Source organism: Nesoenas mayeri, assembly GCF_963082525.1.
Source record: "Nesoenas mayeri genome assembly, chromosome: 15".
NCBI classification, from domain to species: domain Eukaryota; kingdom Metazoa; phylum Chordata; class Aves; order Columbiformes; family Columbidae; genus Nesoenas; species Nesoenas mayeri.
The window spans coordinates 10,883,630-10,905,377 of record NC_137559.1 but is presented as its reverse complement, the minus strand read 5'-3'; the positions used below and the strand labels follow the sequence as shown (position 1 = coordinate 10,905,377).

Genomic DNA, 21,748 nt, shown 5'->3' with positions numbered 1-21,748 from the left:
GAATCCTCATCTGTTAGAATATTTCACAGATATATTCACTTTGGGGAGGTGGGAGAGGGAAATGTTCTGCAGGTCTCACAGGTGATGCCCAGGTGACGGTGGGTCTGGGTTTTAGTGCTGGCGATCAGGTGTCTGGCATGTTTGCGGGGTGGCTTGGTTGTTAACAGGAGAGGAAGTCTTTAATCGCTGTCCAAGCGAGTGCATTTTGATGAGAACTCAGGCAGAAAGTCAAGGCTGGTGGTGTCCCTGCGCAAGCTGCTGTGGGGGTTGCTGCAGTCTCTGTGGGGAGGGAGCAGGGTGCACAGCAGGGCTCTTTTGGTCTCTTTTCCCCTTTTAGACTTCACAGTGCGTCTACTAAACCTGCATCTTTATTGGCTACAAATTGTGTAGCTTGTGATCTTTTATATGCAGTAGCTTTATGGTTTTTTTTCCAGCAGAGCAGTTGTCACGCGGTCCCCAATTTACATGAATGACACAAAAATGAAGCGGCGTTGCTGTAATGAAACCTATTAATAACTTTGCGGAGGGCACTGACGCATCTCAGATATAATGCTTGGAATTAAAACTGAGGAGGATAATCACCTTTGCAGATGACATTTTCCCAAAATGAGCAGTGACTTCAAGTGCTCAGATAGAGACACTTTCACAGGACTGTGATTTTTCAGATGAAATTTCAGCTCAGCATCTCACTGATGAGAAAGGGAGTGAAGGATCTTCAGTTTGGGTTTTCCAGATTGCACCAACTTAAAATGCCTGTCACAGACATTCTGCCCTCGTCTTTCAGGTGTTGATACGGTACAAGTGTGATGCTCCTAAATTAAGCTTATGAAGGTTAATTTGTGGATGCTGTCATGCTGGGTAAAGGTTTGCAGGTGCTTCATGACAAAAAATGTATTTGTTAAGAACGTTAGTTTAGGTCAACACTTAACCACAGTGTACAGAGCAAGCTCTTGCTGATCACCTTGGTAGAGCTCTTCAATCCGTACTTGCTTTGTTGCCAATGTACAATTCCCATATTACCCTGTAATCCCCTCATGGTATATCTACATGTTTGGAATATATATGCTACCTAGAACTGTTTCTGTTGTATGAACTGTGCCTAAACCCCGTGTTTTCAGTTACTTCAGAAATAGGAGCAGAGCCTGTTACTGATGAAGCACAGAAGATTTTTGCCTTTTGTTTTAATTGAGGTGTTGAGTTTATTATGATCCCCCAATTATACAGATGGATAAAGAACAGCAAGGTCAGAGGCAGGATCAGAGGAAAAATCCTCACTATATTTGACCCACATGTCAGAGCTGCTGTGCAAGACACTGATTCACTTCAGATTTTGAATTTGTTTTGAACACAGCCTTTACCTTTGGGACACAGATCTTTCTCAAACGGTGTCCTGTGAGCTGTTGCAGAACATCACGGTGTTTTTTACCTGTGGGGTCCATCAAGCTCTTGGGTTATTGCTGACAGCGAATGAAGCCAGCTCTGCTTAGGAGGGGGGAATTCACAACAAAGGCTTGTTCAGGGTGTAATGGGCAGAGCAAGAACAACAATGGAAGTGGGTCTGCTCTTAGTCCTCCTGTCCTTCACAGCAGGATCTGCCTCTGTTTCTCTAGGACTGCCTTGTCATTTCACTCGATTTTTTTTAAAGCCACCTCACTGGTATTAGTTTTATTTTAACACTTGTCAAAGATGAGACATTCGGTCACTTCAAACAGTGCAATGTAATCGCTCTTATCTGTCAAGTGTTCTCAGTCAGGTAAGCTATGTATATTTATTTTGAGAGGAGAGCACAGAGAATACGGTCTGCACTCAGGTTTTCATTATTTCTTACAGGATACAGATACATCAGTCAAGCTGCAGCTAAAATTGATGTGGATTTTGATTATGATGGACCTCTAATGAAGACAGAAGTTCCAGGACCACGATCTAGAGTAAGTTCCCAAAGTCTAATGGCTTGTATTTTTTTTTTCTTTAGCTGTGTTTAACTTGCTAGAACATGAATTTCATTTCAAACCTTAAATCTGATATGAATAAACATCCATTCACGACAGCGCAGGCCCACTTTTATCAAGATGCTGAGAATTAAAAGCTCACGAATGAAACGCCCCACAGAGAGATCTGAATCTCAGCTGCCAACTTCCTATACAAAGTAGCTGAAAGCAAAAAAGCATCCGTTTGATTAAACATCTCATCAGACTTGATTACTTGTAGTCCTGCTGAAAACAGATACTTAGTTGGCTATTTATCATGTGAAATAATGCTTTGGTTTTGAACTGAAGCAAGATTTTCAATTTGCTGGACATGGCTTTACTCTGTCAGAGCCAGTATTTATGTGTGGTGGGGTTGGGTTGGGTTGGTGTGTGTTGTTGTGGGGTTTTTGTGGTTTTGTTTGTTGTTTTTCTTCCTTTATTTAAAAAAAGCTAAACCCTGTTTTTCTAGAACCAGTCTTTCTAGAACCAGTGTGCCAGAATCCTTTCTGTGTACCTCTGGCTTCTCTTATTTTGATTTCTCTCTTGTTTTCTTAGTTTAGTTGATGAATATAGAAGAGGCAGCTTTCCCATTTTGGGGATTCACAATGAAATTGTGTATGCAGCCCGTGTAGCTCTGTGTGCCACAGTTCATAGTTTTGACTGTCATGGTTGCAAGACACACTATGAGAGTTCATGTTGCCTGGTGAGCACACAGGGCTCCAAGTTTTGCACACGATTTATGTCATCATAAAAAGAAACATACATTCTTCTTCAGTATTTGGTAATTACATTCCTGAGACTCTTTGATGTTTGCTTTTTCTACAGGAATTAATGAAGCAGCTGAATGGAATTCAGGTAATTGGTCAAGTTTTCTGACTTTCAGGAGTGTTAATACTGTGATTTCGGAACTTGTTTTAAAATGCTGTTTGTTGTGTTTAATTCCATACAAAAAAAAAAGGTAAAACACTGACTTTAGGTTTGCATGCTTAGTGGGATATGTGTGCATTTGAGTAAAATCTTTTGTAGTGTATTAGTTGCACCTTCCTACACCTGCTACTTTGTAAAGTATTACTTGTTTTTTCCTTTAAGAACGCAGAAGCTGTACACTTTTTTTGCAATTACGAAGAGAGCCGAGGGAACTACCTAGTAGATGTAGATGGCAATCGCATGCTGGATCTCTATTCTCAGATTTCATCCATCCCAATAGGTAGGAGACAGTCGTACCAAATTTTTTGCTTTGTCCTCAATCTATTGTTTTCTTGCCTCAGCCACTGCCAGAGAAGTTGGTTGATTAACTGAAAAACCCCAAAGCTGACATAATGTATGCCTCCTTGCAGTCAGGGCGCACCTCACTCCTGCATATTATGGACTGGTGGGTTCTAATAGCTGAAGAAACTACAAATGCAATACTTGCAGTTCACTTGAAGAACATCGTGGTACCTGCAAGAAGCTCTAGTATTAATCTTAGTTTGAATATGCAAGTTCCACAATTTAGGTGATCTTTGTTTGCTTGGATTTGTGCACTTTCCGATTCTGTAACAGTATGTTACTGTTTTAAGTGTCAACAAACATGCCTTAAACATTTTAACATAAAATGATGTGCTTTAGGTAACATTTCTATCTCAAAATAACTGAAAAAATTAGTGGGCCATGAGGGCTCCAGTAGGATGAAACAAAATCAAACACTGAATATTGGTGCTGAGTGAAAGCAAAGGTGGCACCTCAGTGGGGCTGAGTGACCAAACAATTGACTTGTCAAGTGCTCAGGAAGGTCAATCGATGATTTTTCTTTTTTTTTTTCAAAAAGGAAAAGCAAGGCAGAGATGTAGGCCCGGATGACAAGGAATGTTGGTTTCAGTAGGTGTTCAGTTTTTGTTCCTCATCCATAGTTCTTCTCCTTTGCTTAAAAATATGTTTCTGCAGAAGCAAAAAGAGCAAAAGTGCTGGTATAATTTAAAAGGTAGAAGTTGTGCTATGTATAGAAACAGTGATGACTCAAAATCATCCCTGCGGGCCTCCTTGTTGGGAAACAGAATTTAGTGATGTTCAGGTCATTGCCAAGTTTTTGGTATCTTAAGACCTTGTGACTGCAATGGGTTTTCAGTTATCCCAATCTTCTTTGCAGACAAATAATAGTTTCACTCTTGTGTAGCACCTCAATACGTGTGAAAATATTCCAGAACTCTTCAGCATTTGTTGAAGAGAGGGGACTGAGGGGTGACCTCATTAATGGTTATAAATCTGTAAAGGGTGAGTGTCATGAGGATGGAGCCAGGCTCTTCTCGGTGACAACCAATGACAGGACAAGGGGCAGTGGGAACGAACTGGAACACAGGAGGTTCCACTTAAATATGAGAAGAAACTTCTTCTCTGCAGACATTCCAACCCACCTGGACACCTTCCTGTGTAACCTCATCTGGGTGTTCCTGCTCCATGGGGGGATTGCACTGGATGAGCTTTCCAGGTCCCTTCCAATCCCTAACACTCTGGGATTCTGTGATTTTAGAGGCTGCCCTGAGATAACTTTGTCACCACAGACATGGAAACAGGGGTGAGACAAAGGAGCACAGTGCTTGTGTGCTGATGCTCATCTAATTGAAACAGGACTGGATTTTAGGTTTCTAGGAGAGGATGTGCATGTAGTGTTCAAGACCTCCCATTCTTCACACAAGAGTTGCTATTTGGAGAAGCTAGTGTGTGATCGTGTAGTTAAAGGAAAGTCAGTGCCTACTCCAAATGAGTGAAATTAAGGTTGTACAGACAGTGCACTGAGGCTTTCTGACCTTCTAGTGCTTGATGGTGCAAGTGTACCTCTTTTAATATAGATTTATGTACAAAATAGTTAAATATTACTGTGGAAATAGTTTATTAGTGGGGAGATTTTTAAAAAAAAATGTGTTCAGCTATTTATTAACAGCTGAACAACTTCAGTGTTTATGCATCCAAAATGCCACACAGCTTTTTCTGACTTTGCTTAACATAATGGTAAGTTAAAGGAGTTTATGGCTAACCTTGTGGGGGTTTTTTCTGCATTTTTCTCCTGTTGTCTAAAGGACAGTTAACATATGCTGCAGCTGTCTGATAACATGATCTGTGTTAAGACCAGAATCAGAGTAAGTACTGGTTCTTGGATGGCCACCTGTTTCATTTGGCCTTTCTCATTTCTTCTCCAGCTCCTGTTTGACAGCCACCTGTGTGCCAAAGGTTTGCTCCTCTTTGTAGGTTTGGGGACAGCATCTCCTGTTGGGGTTTGGACATATTTGTTAGCTCCTTGTAGCTTTCTAATGATGGAAAACCTGTAAAAGGAGGTTGCCTGAGTGGATGCCAGCCACAAATAGGAACTGTAGCCAACTCTTCCTGACAGTCTTGGCTGGAAAATTCAATGAGATTACATGATCTGTTACTTCAAGCTAAAGGTGAAGCTGCTTGATACATTCACTCTAACATCCTATCACATATTAAGGCACGGGGCAGTGGTGAGTTTCAGGGTTTGAAAGGAAAGAAAAATTAACTAAACAAAGTCCATGGTTCACATCTTTCACATAATTTTTCCAGGCTATTTAGCTTGTTATGTGAATTTATTTTTCTTAAATCCTGTGATTTTTCTTAAATCCTAGGATTTTGACGCTTTTAGCTCAATTCCTTCCCTCCCAGTGGTAACTAAACTTTTATCAAAGCAAATATTCATGCAATAAAATGCAATCTGGAGTGGGAAATAAACATTCTGGATGCCGACAGGTAATTCTCAGGAATGCAATACACAGTCGTCTTGTCAGCTCCTGCTGATAATATAATGGAACTTATATGTGAATTAAGTATAGGAGAAAAGATGCTTTATGCTGCTTTATGCCAGATGTTGAGAGACTTGGAATCGCTGCTTACAGCCCAAGTGCAGCACAGGCAGCAAAACTGCAATTCTTGCTAACACTGTGCTGTCTGTGGACATTTGTTCCCAGACTGCTCCTCCCAAGCCCTGGAAATGAAAAGGCAGCTCTTAGCTGCTCAACTCCATGAGAGTGAATTTCAAATGCATATGAATAAATTGCCTGCAAGATAGTTAACATAACCCTTAAACATTTCAATTGAACCTGCAATCAGTTCCAGTTGGTCTAAGAGATCACTTAGTTTTTTGGAACCATCTGTAATAATGCCTGGTTTGGTTAAAATTGTTTAAAACCCTGATTCTTCCTATCTGTAGCACTATTATTAATAGATGTACTCATAATGTCATATGTGACCATAACTGAACTGAGATCTATGAACTCTCTTGAGATACATACACTAGTTGTGGGGTATAATAGCAGGGGCTTCTTCAGTTTGCTTCTCTGCTTGACTGAAACTGTTGACGTAGACATAAGGCTCCGGTTCCTATAGCTGATCCTCAGCTAAGCCATCTGGTTCCTCCCTCGTGTGGAAATGTCTTTGTGAGAATAAGCTGGGTTTTTTTGTCCTAGAGGTCATGTTCTTCAGTCACAAAGGAACTGTAGTGCAGTGCTCCATACAGCTGCTCAGAGAATGGCTCTGTGTTATGTAGCAACAAGAAGTAAAAGGAAATTTAACACCTACAGGCTGACCTGAATCTAACTGAACACACAGCATTAGTTTATTTTTTTTAAGTTGTGCTGAATGACAGGAACGAGGATCTGAAGCTGCAGAGGTTGCTAATCATGTCCCTTTTGGTGACAGGGTTAGGTTCTAGACTGGGACACCAAAACAAGATCACAAGCTGCTTGCTAGTCATCTATGCTTATCTCTCTGCAAGTAAATCTAATAAAACCTTTTATGAATCTGTCAGGACTCCCCAAGATTTAATAATGATCTGCTACACTGGAATATATTTTATCAGCAGTGGTTGAGAGGTAATAAGTGCTTGTGTGGAAAGATAAGAATTAAAGTATAAAAATCCTCTAGGTACAGATGTTCTGGGCTGCTTCTTGCTGAAAAATACAAATTAAAGGAGATTTTTAGCACATGGATTTTGGAAAGTTGTAGCACAACATACTCCTTTAAACTTGCATCTGATCTGCTTAATGGTTAGAAACCCCATGGAGCCAAATGCAAGAGGAGATTCTATCGATGTGTTTACGAGCAAATACTCTGGAGCAGCAAATGGAACAGTCTGTTTTTCATTGCTGGGAAGGTCTGTGTTTGTTTGGGAGATGTGTAGAGGTGTTGTTTGGCATTAGTGGCAGCTGCCTGCTGCTCAGTTCAAATGAGTTCCTTCGGCTTTCTCCGTCTCGTTATTTTAGCAGCTCCAGTTTTTGTTCCTTTGCAGACAGGCGCATTCCTGAGCCCGGAGGACATGTACTTTCTGTCGCATCGATCTAGACACACAGTGGGAGTGATGAAGCGGGTGCCCTCTCTGAAGAGCCAGCTCTGGCACTTCTTAAAGGAATCTATCTGATTTGTAAAGCTACAAACCCTTGCGTTGGTCGTGTCGGTGAAACAAGTTGCTGTCTGTTTGCTGTCTCAGCACTTTTTGACTTTTTCTGCCATGGTTATTTAACCATTTAGTTCTTGCTGGCATTAGTTCTGTGACTGTGAACCCACATAGCAGTTCAGCATCTTCCTGCACACAGACCTGCTCTTTCAGGAGAAGTTGGGCTTTCAGGGCTCGCTCTCATTCCACCGGGTCCTGTTGAGGATTCGCCAGCAGAACAGGAGCGTTGGGAGGAAGAACAGGGACTCAGCCTGAGGAATAAGGGAGAGACATCTTGTGTAGGTGGGAAGGGATAAGTTATGGGTAATGGAAGCCTTGAATCCGTTACACGAGAGAAGATGCGAAAATCTCTGTGTTCTCCACGCATCTTAACACCAGCAACAGAATTACACGTTTTTACAAGCAATCTCAGAGCCAGTGGTTCAGCTTCCTATGCAATGGTAGCTCTTTATAACAAACTTCTGTGAGGTTTAGTTTGGAGATTTCTGAAGCAATAGATATCCTTCCAAAGGTTCTCCAGCTCCCTGGGGCACAGCTCGCAGTCCCCCTCGCCTGACAATTCTTCCCGTGACAGCAGACGCAATGCAGATTTAGTTGTCTGTGTCCCAACTAGCCACTTGTATTATCTTCATAGTAATTTTAACAGATTCTTTGCAGCATGACATGCAGTTAGAACAGTCTGGCTATTTCCTTCTTTTGAACTAAAATGTCCAAAACTGAATTTATAATTGATTTGTTAATGCAGTAGCCTAATGCTTCATCGCTCAGACAGGATAATCAGGGCTATTGTAATTCAGCGAGAATGAGGAGTTGAGAGGCATGATAAGCTTTTGTAATAAAATTAGAGTGGTCTGACTTCTTGAGCAGTAGGGAAGATGAGGTTTCCAACTGTTTCTACAAGGGAACATAGAAGATGATGCTAATCTCTGGCTTTGGCATTTCATACATTAGTAATCAGGCTTAAAATGAAATTTTCTGGGCTCCTTTGGTGAAGATTTTTTTTTTTTACATCAAATACATTGTTTTACCTGTAAGCAAGCAAGTTATCCCATAATGTCAGTAGGTATAAAATAAGCCCCTTTTTTGTGTTAAACCTGAAGCATCCTTAGTATCTCAATGTTTCTGAGTAAAGAGGACAAATTGTTGCATCTTTTCCAACTAAAAGTTTGTCTAAGGAAAATGGGAAGGAAGAAAGTAACTGGTCATGAGAGAAGGTGAAAAGTGCAGACTCTCCTTTAATACAAGACACACGTTTATCAAGCAGGTGTTTTCATGGTGATGCACAGCTGAGGCATGTAAATCTATGACTGAGAAGGAGAGATTTCCTGACAAATGTCTTGCAATAGCTAAGGGGTTGTAGCAGATAAGAGATTTGGGTGCTTATTAATCCCTCAGTTCCAAGTGTACGGCTGTTTCTGTGACAGCCTCTTCCTTCTGGTAGGCCTATTAATGATCATGCAGGAGTGGAATACACATCTTCACGTGTGCAAATAAATGTGGCTGTATCTATAAGTGAAGCCTGGGTAACGTGGAGGCCGGGATATGCACAACTCAAATCTGGCAGCATCTTGCACAGAGAGGGTGCAGTGGTAACAAACGCCACATTCAGCTGACATTGCAGAGGTAGCGGTGCTGAATGCCATCCAGCTGTGACAGATGTCAAGGAGAGCTCTCAAGCCATTGCCAACATTCTGCTAGGGTCCCAGGGCTTAATCCTTCTGGGTCTGCTCTAACGTGTGCCCATTGCGCACATCAGCAGCGAGAACCCACGGCTGCTGTGCTGGCGAGGGTACCCTGTGTCTGCTGAGCTACAAAAAGCCCGTGCTGATGTTTTGTTACTACATTATAATGCACTGAAATTACAATTGCCAAATTAGCTTTCTTTGAGAAATCTGTGAAGATGTGTATTTTTGCTTGTCTGTTTCTTATAGTCAGCTGCCAAAGAAGAATATGTGTTTCTAAGTTGATTTTACAATGAGGAAAAATTTCATCAGCTGAAAAAAAAAAGCACAGTGAGGGGAGAAAAGTTTTGTTATGGTGCTGGGGATAATCATTCTGATGTTGAAGGAGTGTAAAACCCGCTGTGAGATTCGCAGTGCAGCAGCAGCCGCTGTGAATGGCAAGGGATTCCTGCTCTGCATTGAGGGAGAGGATGGGAGAGGTTTGCACATTCTGCTGCAGAGAAACCAAATATATGTGGGAAACCCAGGAAGGAGAGCAAGTAAACGTTTAATAATGTCAGGCCCACAGTACTTGGTAGAAACTATCATACTGCAATCAGGCTGTATCAGGCAAAAGACCCATTTGTGTTCATTTCTCTTTTGTGTGCAATTTTTACCTTTCAGTACTAAAATACATTTTGCTATTGCCTGACACCACATTTGTTCCAAAGTTCCAGATAGGAATATTTTGTAAAAGGAGAGGTATGCCCTACTTTGAAAGAAGTTCTATTATAAATAGTTAAAACAAACAGGTTACAGAAACAGTTAAGCATCAGAATAAGGTTATTCTCTAGGTTACTCTTTACGCTGGTTTATTGACATCAGATAGAAATAACTGTTTGCTTTCTTTGTTCTTTCTAATTAGGTTACAGCCATCCCTCTCTGATAAAGCTTCTACAACAGCCACAGAACTTGGTAAGTGAATTGAAACATTAAGTACTTGAAAGATTCTTCTCCCTCCTTGTGGCGTTCTGTCTAATTTTTTCTTAAACTGATAATGAATGCTTAATGACTCATACTTAGAGCATGGTGGGATCTGCTTTCTTTATTTCTCACTAGATGAAAAGAGCTCGATAGTGTTTAAGAAGACATCCAAACTTCTGTGAAGCTTTACAAGAAGTAAACATTTGGGTGATGCACTTGAGATGTTTGCGGCCAGTTTTAAATCATAATTCAAGCATAGTGTTTGCAATTAATCATTTTAGGAATGTTCTTGAGTGAAGATTTTTGAGCCTGAAAACAAGCACAAGTCCTTGAGAGACAGTATAGTATTTTAAATATGAAAATAGTGCCCTAAGTCTGGAAGGCTGTGGGTGGTTTTTTTGGGGTTTTTTTTTTTGAGGGCGGGGGTGGCTGGTTCCCATCTCATAAGTACCAAGTTGACTAAACCACTGTTTTTTCTAAATACTTAAATTTACTCATAAAAATTATTTCTGAGATAACAACGCCCTCATTATAATGCAGCAGTAGTCAAAGCCAGATTAAAACAACAGCAGCAAAACCACAACACCAACAAAACCACCAAAAAACCCCTGGTGGCAGGTGCTAATTTGTCCCCTGGAAAAGGGCAGTTAGGAGGCTGTAAAAGGAACTGCCTCCAAAGTCCGGCATGAATGGTGCAACCAGGAAACATCTTTCCCACGTATGCATATAAAAGATGCTGTTGGTGCCCTGTTCTGATTTCTGACACCTGCACTAATGCAGTGGGTGGCACTGAACCTGTTTGTCTGCGCCCGACTACGCGCTCGGGATTGATAGCCAGCTATAAAGGACAGAATGTGCATCTGTTCATTTGAGACCACAGCAGCTTGATGTTGATCTTCTGTTTTTCTCAGTACTGAGCATCTCATTAAAAACAAAAGAAAAATACACGTTTCTCCTTAATGGCATACATTGTCAATGGACTGTGACAGCCCATTTTCAAATTCACAACAGATCTATGGTCTTGTACCTCTAGCTTTATATGAAAATTCACTTCTAAACTGAGATTAAAACTCAAGTAAGATTTCTCATATGTACTAAACAAAAACTTTGTGTTAATCTGTCAGTAACATACTTGCTTAGGTTTTTTTTAAGCTTGAGTCTCTTGAAACAAGCATTTTATTGGAAGTAACACACTTGTACAGGTTATGAAGTCCCAGCTCGTACTCTGTGATATCTTGTGTGATGTTGAGTTTTCCCTGAGAATTCAGATGGTGTGTTCTTACAGGTGCAGTGTGACAACTCGCACCTCTTACTGTGCTCTGCACATCTGAATGAATGACTGCCCGTGTTGGGAAAAAAATTGAAGGTTGCTGATAAATGTGCAAGCTTGGGTTGCACTGAAAATAGGAATGTTTAGGGGGTCCCCTCTGGAGACCAGTAAAGACCCAAGTCATTGAAGCTCAGCCTTTAATTTCAATGATGGCTTGTTACAACAAAAACAACAAACAAAACCAAGGGCAGATAATGCTGCTTTGAAGTTGACAAACATTGAGCTTGTCCTTTTCTGAACAAATTAAATTTAAAATAAAAAAGTAGCACATTGTGAATTGAATAAGATTACCTACAAAGACTGAGAGCAATGGAGAATCCATTTTAATCCGTGACACTTAATTTAAAGTAATTGCACAAACACGACAAATTCATCTCCATTAGGGGACTGGGGAGACTGAGAGGTTTTTTATCTAGAGGTTTGTTTTTCTTTAGAAGCAGCATGTGGGCAGTGGGCTCAGCTGCTCCTCACTGACACTGGGATTAGCTCTCACAGAGGTGAACCCCAGTGGGGCAGGTTGGTAGGACCAGTAGGACAGTTGACGTTGGAAGGGACCTGGGGTGATCTTCTGTTCCAGGAGGGTCGGCTGTGAGATCTGACCAGGCTCAGGGCTTTATCTGAAGTCTTGAAAACCTCCAAGGAGAGAGTCTGCACAACCTCTTTGGGCAACCTGTTCACTGCTTCACAGTTCCCTCAGTGAAAAAGCTTTTCTTTATGCCCAAATCAGTACCTCTTGTGTTAGGAGAGATGACATTGCATCCACGGAGACTGTTTCAGCATGGTGGTTCCTGGTCCATGTCAGACCTCAGTCAGGAAATAGAGAGATCTGGGAAGCCAGAAACCTGCTGTTGTGATGCACAATCAAGAATGTACCTGTAATTAAAGCTGAGGCACTGAGAAGGGTGACTGTGCAAAGTGAAGGCGCTGGAACAGGAAATATTTACCTGTAAATCAGCAAACTTCATGGAAACAGTACATGTTTGAAAAGGAGTTTCAGCAGCGTGTCTGGATGTATCACAGGCCATGGTTCTGAGTTGATGAAACAGGGGTTGCTGAGCAGTGGGGTGATAACAAGCCGGGCAGCTGCAGCCCATCTCCTCCCCACGCTGCCCAGTGCTGTCCGTACCAGAAGAGTCCAGAACAGACAGATGCCCGTGTGCACACGTGTTGTCAGGAATCTGTTTTATTGTTGTGTTGTGTTGCTGATCCTTCCATGTGTGTTATCTTTCTCAGATGTGGCCCCTGTCCTTCAGGCATACCTTTGCCTTGTTCCTCCACATCCCATTGCAATAGTAACTGGAGGATGTTTAGAACCACAGCATTCCAAAATGGTCTGTCTTGCAGCTCAGTAAGGAAGAAAGTGCCACTATCCTAATTGAATTTAGATTTAGCTGCTCAAATTGAAGGCAAGTAATTAGGATTTTAAAGTGCATTTCCTATGCATAAGGAAAATTGAGATTGAGCAACTAAAATGTCAGTATTGAAGAGGAAATGTTGCTATCAGTTAGCATGCACCTTTTCTAAGTTGTCCCGCAAGGATTAAACAGAGAATCATATTCTAAGACATGAATATTATCCCCGGCTTTAAAACTCCTTTTGCAATGACTACAAATTTCTGGCTGGTATTTGTAACTAGAATGAAATGTAACCACCTTGATATCAACATGATATCTTTAACGTGACAGTAAAACGTAATAATTTCTCTTCCTTTGTCTTTGTAGAGCACTTTTATCAACAGACCTGCCCTAGGGATTTTACCTCCAGAGAACTTTGCAGACAGACTGAAGGAATCTTTGTTATCAGTAAGTCTGAGATAGCTGTGATGAGTTGCCATGTTCTGTGTTGATGGACACGGGCATATCCAGGGATCTTGTGGATTTTAATAGGGAACGTGACAGGTCGGCTGTTTGTCCACCTGCCTTCTCACTGCGAGTGATGAGGTGGAATCTTTGTCCCTGGCTTGACAGCTGGATGTCAGCAGGTGACACGTCTGCTCTGCAGACACTGCCTCTTATATTCTGGATTGAAGAACTAATGAGAAAACACATTTTCTCTAACTTCTGTTCACCCCGCGCTCATAAGAGAGAAGGGGAATAAGTGGTTTCTGTTTGTCTTGATTTCAATTTGAAGATCCTTGGGACTGAAGCTGAGTGGAGCCCCCTCAGCTGCAGTTGAAACTGGTGCTTTCCCCATCACAGGCTCGGTTGGTCTCCCACTAACTGAAGCTCCTGATGTTGAGGACTGATGAGCAGTATTAGCACTTTGCACTACATTTCTGCTTAATATTTAGGAGTAATTTTCTCTCTTCGTTGACAGGTGGCTCCTAAGGGCCTGCCACAGGTGATCACCATGGCTTGTGGATCCTGCTCTAATGAAAATGCCTTTAAAGCAATATTTATGTGGTACAGAGTGAGTAAAACATTAAGTACGGGTTTTTTTGTAGGTTTAGATGTAGAAGCAAACATTTATTCATCATCAGAACAGTTACTGTAAAGAAAAGTAAGGTTTGGAGGTTGTCTTGTTCATTATGTTATTTATATTCAACTTAGTGTAAAATCTTTATTAAAAAGTCTTCATCTAAGCTTTCACTATATACTGACACAACTTTAGAAATTATGAAGAAAAGGAAATAAAGAAAATGCAGATTGTAATCAATATCCAAGAGCCACAGTCAGTGTCTTTGTTAGCTCTAGTTTGAATACCAGCATTACTCATTTGTGGTTTAACCATAAATGCATTGGTTACAACTAGAGGAAAACTATCTGTTGATTTTTTTAGTTTATTTTTGGTGTTTTCTGTTTTCAGAAGAAGGAAAGGGGCCATAATAATGTCACTAAAGAGGAACTGGAATCTTGCATGATTAACCAGGTAACAATTGTTCTTTACCACACATGCAGATGTACCACTGCCTTGGGTTTATGAGGGAAGATTGGTAGCGTTGCATGGGGTTGCATCCACCAGAGGGTGGAGATTCTCCTTAGCCCTCCTTTTGTTGCTATTGTATTTACAGAAGCATTTTTTATTCCCTTTTACAGTACAGTATAAATTGCCAGGTATTCGTTAGTATTAGTGATGCATTTTGGGAGATCAGGCAGTTTTTAGGGGACGACAGATGTATTTGTTTTAAATGGGTCAGTAGAGCCATTTGCCGTGCCTGATGGTTGAAGAGGGATCGGATCGGCGTGCTGTGAGGGGCAGCCGCTTGGTCCGGCCGTGGGTCTCTCTGGGCTGGGGGGCGGCAGGGCTGGGCCCCACTGACCCCCCATCTGCTCTGCTTGCAGCCCCCCGGCTGCCCCGACTACGCCATGCTCTCCTTCATGGGCAGCTTCCACGGACGGACCTTTGGTAAGCGAAGCAGCGCAGCAGCTCCCCCGTCCTTCCCTCCGCCGTGCGCTGAGCTGTCATCGCGCTGCACCTTCCGGAAAGTGCTTTTTTCCTTAGATCAGTGCAGAAGCTGTATGTTTATTGAAGGTTTGCCTTGGAAGCCCCACGAGTACTGAAACAGTATTTGAGTGACAGTGGGAATTAATTTTATATATTTTGAATATTTCTTTTCAGAAGGTTCCCTATTTTCATTCTGAATGCAAGGTTTCCTATCTATACTAGAAAAAGCCTAACTCCTGGGGTGAAATTACCACAAAATACAAATGAGATGTCAGTCATTTTAACAATTCTACATCAGCTCAGTCCCTGTTCTAAACATGTTACCCAAGAGTGCTGTAATTCTGAGCTTTGCAACCAGTTGTCTTAGGACAGGTGAAACCCACCTTGTCTGAGCAACATGTTGAGATTACAGAGGTTCTCCTGTTCTTCTGGAACAGTCTGTGTGGAAACTCAAGCTTAAAAGCTAGAGCGATCCACTTGAGCTTGGCTAAATCCAATTACCCAGTATTTCAGAAAATAAAGTAAAAATGTAGAGCAATTAAGAGAATTCTACAGTCCTGGTGTCAGGCGATTTTTCACCTCTTGGTAGCTTTTTTCCTGTGTTGTTCCTTGTGTCAGGTATTATTCTAATGTTTGGTTTTCTGGGTTTAGGTTGCTTAGCTACAACCCACTCTAAAGCAATTCACAAACTGGACATTCCCTCGCTGGACTGGCCTATTGCTCCATTTCCAAGGCTGAAGTATCCTCTGGAAGACTTTGTGAAAGAGAATCAACAGGAAGAAGCCCGTTGTTTAGAGGAGGTAAAAAATTCATTGGCAGCTTTCTGTTGTTTTTCATTTGAAATAATGAATAGTATTGGTAGGATTAGCCACTTTTCACTAGAAGAATGTTTTCAGGGATTGGAACAGCGTGTGATTAAAACAACATTCATGGTTGTTTACGGTCAGAAGTTTGTCCCTGCCCTCCAAAACAGCCGGTTGCTGTGAATTACAGAATCACACCAGAGTGAGATTTCATATACGGAAACTGGTTATATCACAGTGAGCTTGTCTGACAGATCTTGCAAAGGGACGTGGACTGAGAGGAGCACAGCGTGTTTAATCCTCTGCAAAGAGAACCTGTAAAAATAGTTTAGGTCTTTGTTTTTCTGCAGTAGCCATGTGGCACAAAGCTCTGAAAGCTGCAAGAGATATTTCAAGACCAAATGACACAACTAATTGCAGCAACTGGCACTACAAGGTTAATTGAAACTTCTCTGTAAGCTCCTTGTCAGCAGCAGGATTGCTGCACTATTTCATCTGATTTATTTTAAAGTATCTGAAGTGGGTGATTAGGAAAAGTAAACTTATCAGATTACCTCCTTTAATGGATGAGCATTAAATGAAATCTATATTTGTTAGGTGGAATGACAGCAGTGGCATAGCAAGCAACAGTGGTTTCCACCATACTCTCAACTGAAATTTGCTACAGCTTTTACACCATTGTAGATAAATGTGCAACTAGGTACAGTGTGTTTAGGATATGATTTAAACTTCAGCATTATTCAGGAACAAGAGGGCAGTGTTAAATCCTAGAGGAACTATTTGTTAATTCCTTACGCTTCCTAACACCTTTATAGCCAGGAATGTCTATGAAAAGTTGAAGTCCTCTTGCTGAGATTTAATCTTTCTGGGAGGAAATTTGCAAATGTCCTGAAAAGAGAATGTACCATCAATGTTTGATTTACAGGTGGAAGATCTGATTGTGAAGTATAGGAAAAAGAAGAAGATTGTGGCCGGAATAATTGTAGAACCAATACAGTCAGAGGGTGGGGACAATCATGCTTCAGATGACTTCTTCAGAAAGCTACGAGACATCGCCAGAAAGGTACTCAAATATTTCACTGTTTACTCCATGTTGACCATGTCAATACTTGTTGGTGTCTCCAGAGGCCTCTCCCTGCCCTGGCACTGCGAGAGCTGCATGGGGGCAGTTACAGACACATATTCAGATACCAGCAGCCCTTGTCTGAACAGCATCGACTCCTCCTTTTGATGCACACCTGGTGGTTTCCTCAGTCCAGTAAATGTTCTGCTCACATCTAAGTGAGAGAGAAGTTACTCTGGTTCATTAACTAGGGGTTACACAGTAGTGCTCTTTTAGAGATAATGCCAATTTGTTGAGCGGGTTCAAACAATTTCAGAAGGGGCGAGTTTGGTAAAAGATCATTTTTTGTTGACATACTTGTCTTTAAGTGAAAAAAAAGCTGAAAAACAAATTGAGCCCAATTGTAAGTGCTGATGTTCCAATGAAACAATGAGAAGGATATATGTCGTGATAATTTAAATGTGAAGTTACTGGGTTGGAAGTGACAACCCTCAGTAAGACCTACTCCGTGATTTTTTCACCCTCAAAACATTTGTGTGCTTATAGAGCATAGGTGACATTTGGAAAATTCTGTTCTGCCATGAGAAAAAGCAGCTTTTTCCATTGTTAACCGCTGCTCAAGCAAGGGTGAGAGAGTAAATAAGGTAAAATTAAAAGGTTTGCCTTGTCTAAAACAAGACACTGCCAAAAGTACTTACCAATTGTTTTAATTACAGTATCATGATATAGCTTGAGCTCTGTGTCCCAAAGTTTGAACAATAGTCCTTTGCATAAAAAAACCCCATGTTGCTAGCTAAAAGGAGCAGCTCTTCCAGCAGGCTCCTCTGAAAAGGCAGCTCTTCCAAGGATCGTTTTAGGCCCTTAGATGGAACAGATCATGCTGCTGATATTGCCTTTGTGCCACAAATGCCCAACTCAGATTAGAGGCAGAGACTTCTTACTTAAACAAAACTAGGAACGATGTTCTCCTTCCCTCAGAGGCTTTGAAAATGCCGCCCAGGCTCCTCCCAGCTGCTTTCAGGTATTCTCTAAAAATGCTCAAGACTACATTAAAAAAAACATAGATTATATAAAAACATGTACTTTGTGAATTTAGGTGGAAAATATGTTTCTAGTGCCTTTCTGAAAAATATAGCTGAACTTTTAATTGTGAAATCCAATGCCCAGTGAGTGGCAGTGGTGTGGGGGTTGAGGAGGGGAGGTGGGGAGCAGTGAAGGGCAGAGAGGATGGGCATTGCATGTCATTGGCTTGCATTTGTCTGTGCACCGAGGGAGGTGGTTTTGGTTTGGAAAGGCGGACTCCCATTCCCTGCCCCTTGCATCTCTCGGCAGCACGGCTGCGCGTTCCTGGTGGATGAGGTGCAGACGGGAGGTGGCTGCACTGGAAAATTCTGGGCACACGAACACTGGGGCCTGGACGACCCAGCTGATGTGTTAACCTTCAGTAAGAAGATGATGACAGGAGGATTCTTCCACAAAGAGGAGTTCAGGCCAAATGCAGTAAGATTTCCAGTGAAACTTGGACTCTGTGCTAGGTGGTGGCCCATCCACGGAAGAGACAAACTTCCAGTAATGCATGCTTAGCGAGACGGAGCTGCGAGTTCACAGATACTTGGTTGTGCTTACACAAAAGTTGTCGCCACTTCTTCACGTTTATTCCTGTTGCTGTCAGTTATATGACAAAGGTCATAAAGGTGGTGGGAGGGAGTGGAGAACTGGGTTTAGTCTCATGAACTGACCTTTCTTTGGTACAAAACCCAATCACAAACTGATACTCTTTTCCATGGGGCCATGCGTTATCTTTAGAGCTTGTACGTCAGCATTACAGATTTTCAGCAAGATTTCTTCTTTGCATTTATGGCATTTTAGATGTAATAAATTTTTTAAAAATGAGGGGGGAGAACATAAAGCTTGAATTTGAAACCCACATAGATGATGCTGATTTCCATGTCATCTATAACTGTTTCAATGAGATGTCAGAGCAGCAAGACAGAATGCACTGAATTTGTAGCATCAAGTAATTGTCCTTTGTCTGTGCTCAGCGGGGCAGCTGTAGTTTGTTCTTACAACAACAACAAAAGGGGGGTTGGTGAGATTAGTGCATGCTTTTTCATACACCAGTTGTTTGCACTACCAGTTTGATGGCCTGCTTTGCGCTATTATAGTGATTTGCCTGTTAACCTGTTCCACAACTCTCTCTCCACCCTTTCCCAAGCCCTATCGGATTTTTAATACCTGGCTTGGAGATCCATCCAAGAACCTTATGCTTGCTGAAGTCATTAAGGTTATTAAAAGAGAAGACCTTCTAAACAATGCAACCCACGCCGGGAAAGCCCTGCTGACTGGGCTGCTGGATTTACAGGTAAGCACCTGGAGGGATTAAAGGAGAAATGTACTGATCAGTTAGGACCTGACCTAATCCAGTTTAAACACTTGCACTGAGGAACTCCAACTGGGAACTAGACCATAACCATAACTTGCTGGTTTAGGTACTTCGATGGAAGCTTGAATAACTGTGTCCCATTTTGAACTGAAGTAAACTTTCTTTTAGTGACATAAGGATGCTTGTTTTATATAGCTTACTCCAAAATGAAGCATTACCCCCAAAGTATCTGAAGGTATGAACTGCAGCTAGTGAAACCATTTTTCTAGAAGCCTCTGCTACCACAAGCAGCTACCATTTCATTGTCTCAAAAGTTCTTTTTAAAGGAAAGTGCCTTTATATTTTATTACAATTCCATTGGGCTGTTGACACACTTGTAGCTCTCCCTGCCTTGACTAAGTGCAGTTCCTTTACAGCTTCAGCTGTGGAGCCCCACACGAGATGGGAAATCAGCCAGACAGTTAAGGGTGGACTTGCAGATGCTCACCTCTCAAACAGCACTTTGTGCGCTGGTACCGGAAAATAAGCCCAAATACCATCTCTGTTCTCTCCACAGCATAGCGGGCAGGGGAACACAAAAAATTGAAGTCTTCATACTACTAGTACTATCCAAAAAAGGTTACTCTTATAAAAGTTGAGGATTGCAACTGATAGTAAGTGAAACAAATCATACCAGCATCTTAGTGCAGCATAAGAAATGAGCAGGTTTCTAGCCCCGTTCCAGATTATTTCTGCTCAGGGTTTCCTGGAGCAATTTTGGGTGGAAGGTGTTGCACACTCGCTTCAGGAAGCTCAGAGTAAGATTCTACTTGGTCCAGCCCAGGGGTGCAGGTTCATTCTCACTTCCCGCTCGGCTGTTTCCCTGCTTTGTGGAGGAGAGGACGTGCCTGCTGCCGGGCTCTGCGGCTCTTCAGCCTCATCACCAAGGGCTGGAGAGGACACAGGTTGCGGCGGGCACGGAGCAGGCAGGAGGGTCTGTGTGCGGCAGAGCCTGGCACAGCAGAGCCTGGCACAGCAGAGCTCCCGAGCAGCCGCCCTCGGTCACAGCAGCTCCCTCCCCTCTCCTTGCAGGCTCGGTACCCCCACCTTATCAGCAGAGTCAGAGGAAGAGGAACGTTCTGTTCGTTTGACACTCCAAATGATGCAACTAGAAACAAGTTAATTACAATAGCCAGAAACAAAGGTAAGAAAGTTTGAGGGGATTAGCCTCAAATGACAGACAGCACAGCTGCAGGCGCCCACAGTGTTCCCGTGTCCCGGGAAGCTCGAGGCCCCTTTTGCTGCTCTGTGCTGTGTCACTGGGCGGTCAGCAGCAATGTGGGCCCTCCACAGTGAGTTGAACCTCATCCCGAGACCCGCATTTTCGGGGTGTTTGGTGAATATGGGAATGACTAGAGCAACTCCTCTGTTCTCGTGTAGGTGTTGTGCTGGGAGGCTGTGGCGACAGATCGATTCGTTTTCGTCCAACGCTGATCTTCAAGGACCATCATGCACACCTCTTCCTGAACATTTTCAGTGACATCTTGGCAAACTTCAAGTAAAAAGCAGTTCCCTCGCACCGAACAGCTGATTATTAAATTAGTTTGCATTAATTCATGTCTTCTCTACTTACAGGATAAGTGTAATGTCATCACCTAAGGTTTGTGTTCTGTCTGTAATCCACGCAAACTGGCCCCAGGCAGAGCATTGGTACTGGTCACCAGCAGGCACGTGCAGCTGTCCCACACTGTGGCCCTCTGGCTTCTGGCTTGGGTCGTACTGGTTGCAGAGTCCTCTCTACATTCATGGCCCTGACCATTCGGTTGTCTAAGTGTGACCCATGAAGTCTCTTCTCACAGGTGATCCCAGTAGCAGAAGCATTGACACATATGGTGTAACGCTTCAAGCCGCATGCCTGCCGTACCAAAGGTGCCATTCTCTGGTGGTAGCTGGAATAAAATAGGTGTTCCAGGGAAAGCTCTGCTTTCCACCACTGCCAAGTACAGGATTTTACAGAGTAATTTCCAGCTTTATTCCCCCGAATACAGACATGTGCCACACCACCAGCCTGCACACACAGCGACAGACACCACACTCAGCCCTGTGCAGCGCTCTGAGCGGAACTGGAACACTTCTGCTTTTTGCCTCGTCCTGGATTGTAAAACTTCTGACTTACAGTCAGACTTGTACAGAGAGAAGCTATACCATGAAGTATGTTTTATCACAAAGCTTAGAGAATGGTGTGAAGCACATTATTTCCACCTCTGCCGGCAATCTAGAATGATGCGAGGTTATTTTACCGTTTGCCCATAATACACAATAGCCATTAATTTATCTATTACAAGTTCCACCTCAATACTTGAGGTATTTTGTAAAACTCCGGTAGAATTGCTTGACCTTAGCCATAACCTGACATCAGAGCCACTACAGCGAAGGCCTAGTCCTGATTGCACATTTATAATGCAAATTCTATTTTTGTTCTGATAGTGACTTCTAAGTCATCGATACTTCAGAGATCTATAAAGCCACAGGACCAAAAAGTGTCAGTTTGTTAATTTGTTTGTCTTCGGAGAATTGTTTTGGATGTCTCTGTACTATGTTTTCTCTCTGCTTAATGCTGACTTGAATAGGTCCGGTGCCTCTATTTTTTTTCTTTTTGTTGGCTAGCAAGCATCTGAATTTTGCCAAATTTAACCTCCTGTTGTGCACCAAAAACTAGGGACCACAATGGGCTTTACAGTTGCCCTATCGGGA

At 42.3% G+C, this 21,748-nt stretch overlaps 1 protein-coding gene across 4 annotated transcripts; it reads left to right on the top strand.

Moving 5' to 3' along the window:
• Nucleotides 1–1,847: 1,847 nt before the first annotated feature.
• Nucleotides 1,848–20,556, top strand: ABAT (4-aminobutyrate aminotransferase; the record flags this gene model as incomplete). Of its 4 annotated transcripts, none has more annotated exons than XM_080354311.1 (14): nt 1,848–1,928; nt 2,793–2,822; nt 3,057–3,174; nt 9,994–10,043; nt 13,104–13,184; nt 13,699–13,791; nt 14,188–14,250; nt 14,664–14,727; nt 15,418–15,566; nt 16,534–16,632; nt 17,965–18,132; nt 18,848–18,994; nt 20,087–20,198; nt 20,435–20,556. In XM_080354311.1, the coding sequence occupies exons 1-14, from the start codon at nt 1,896–1,898 to the stop codon at nt 20,554–20,556; spliced, it is 1,329 nt and encodes a 442-aa protein (XP_080210437.1). In that variant the 5' UTR covers nt 1,848–1,895. The 4 variants fall into 4 exon arrangements, with proteins under 4 accessions (XP_080210437.1, XP_080210440.1, XP_080210439.1 ...); XM_080354314.1 differs by having other exon boundaries at nt 16,495–16,632; XM_080354313.1 differs by lacking the exon at nt 13,699–13,791 and having other exon boundaries at nt 16,495–16,632.
• Nucleotides 20,557–21,748: the final 1,192 nt, after the last annotated feature.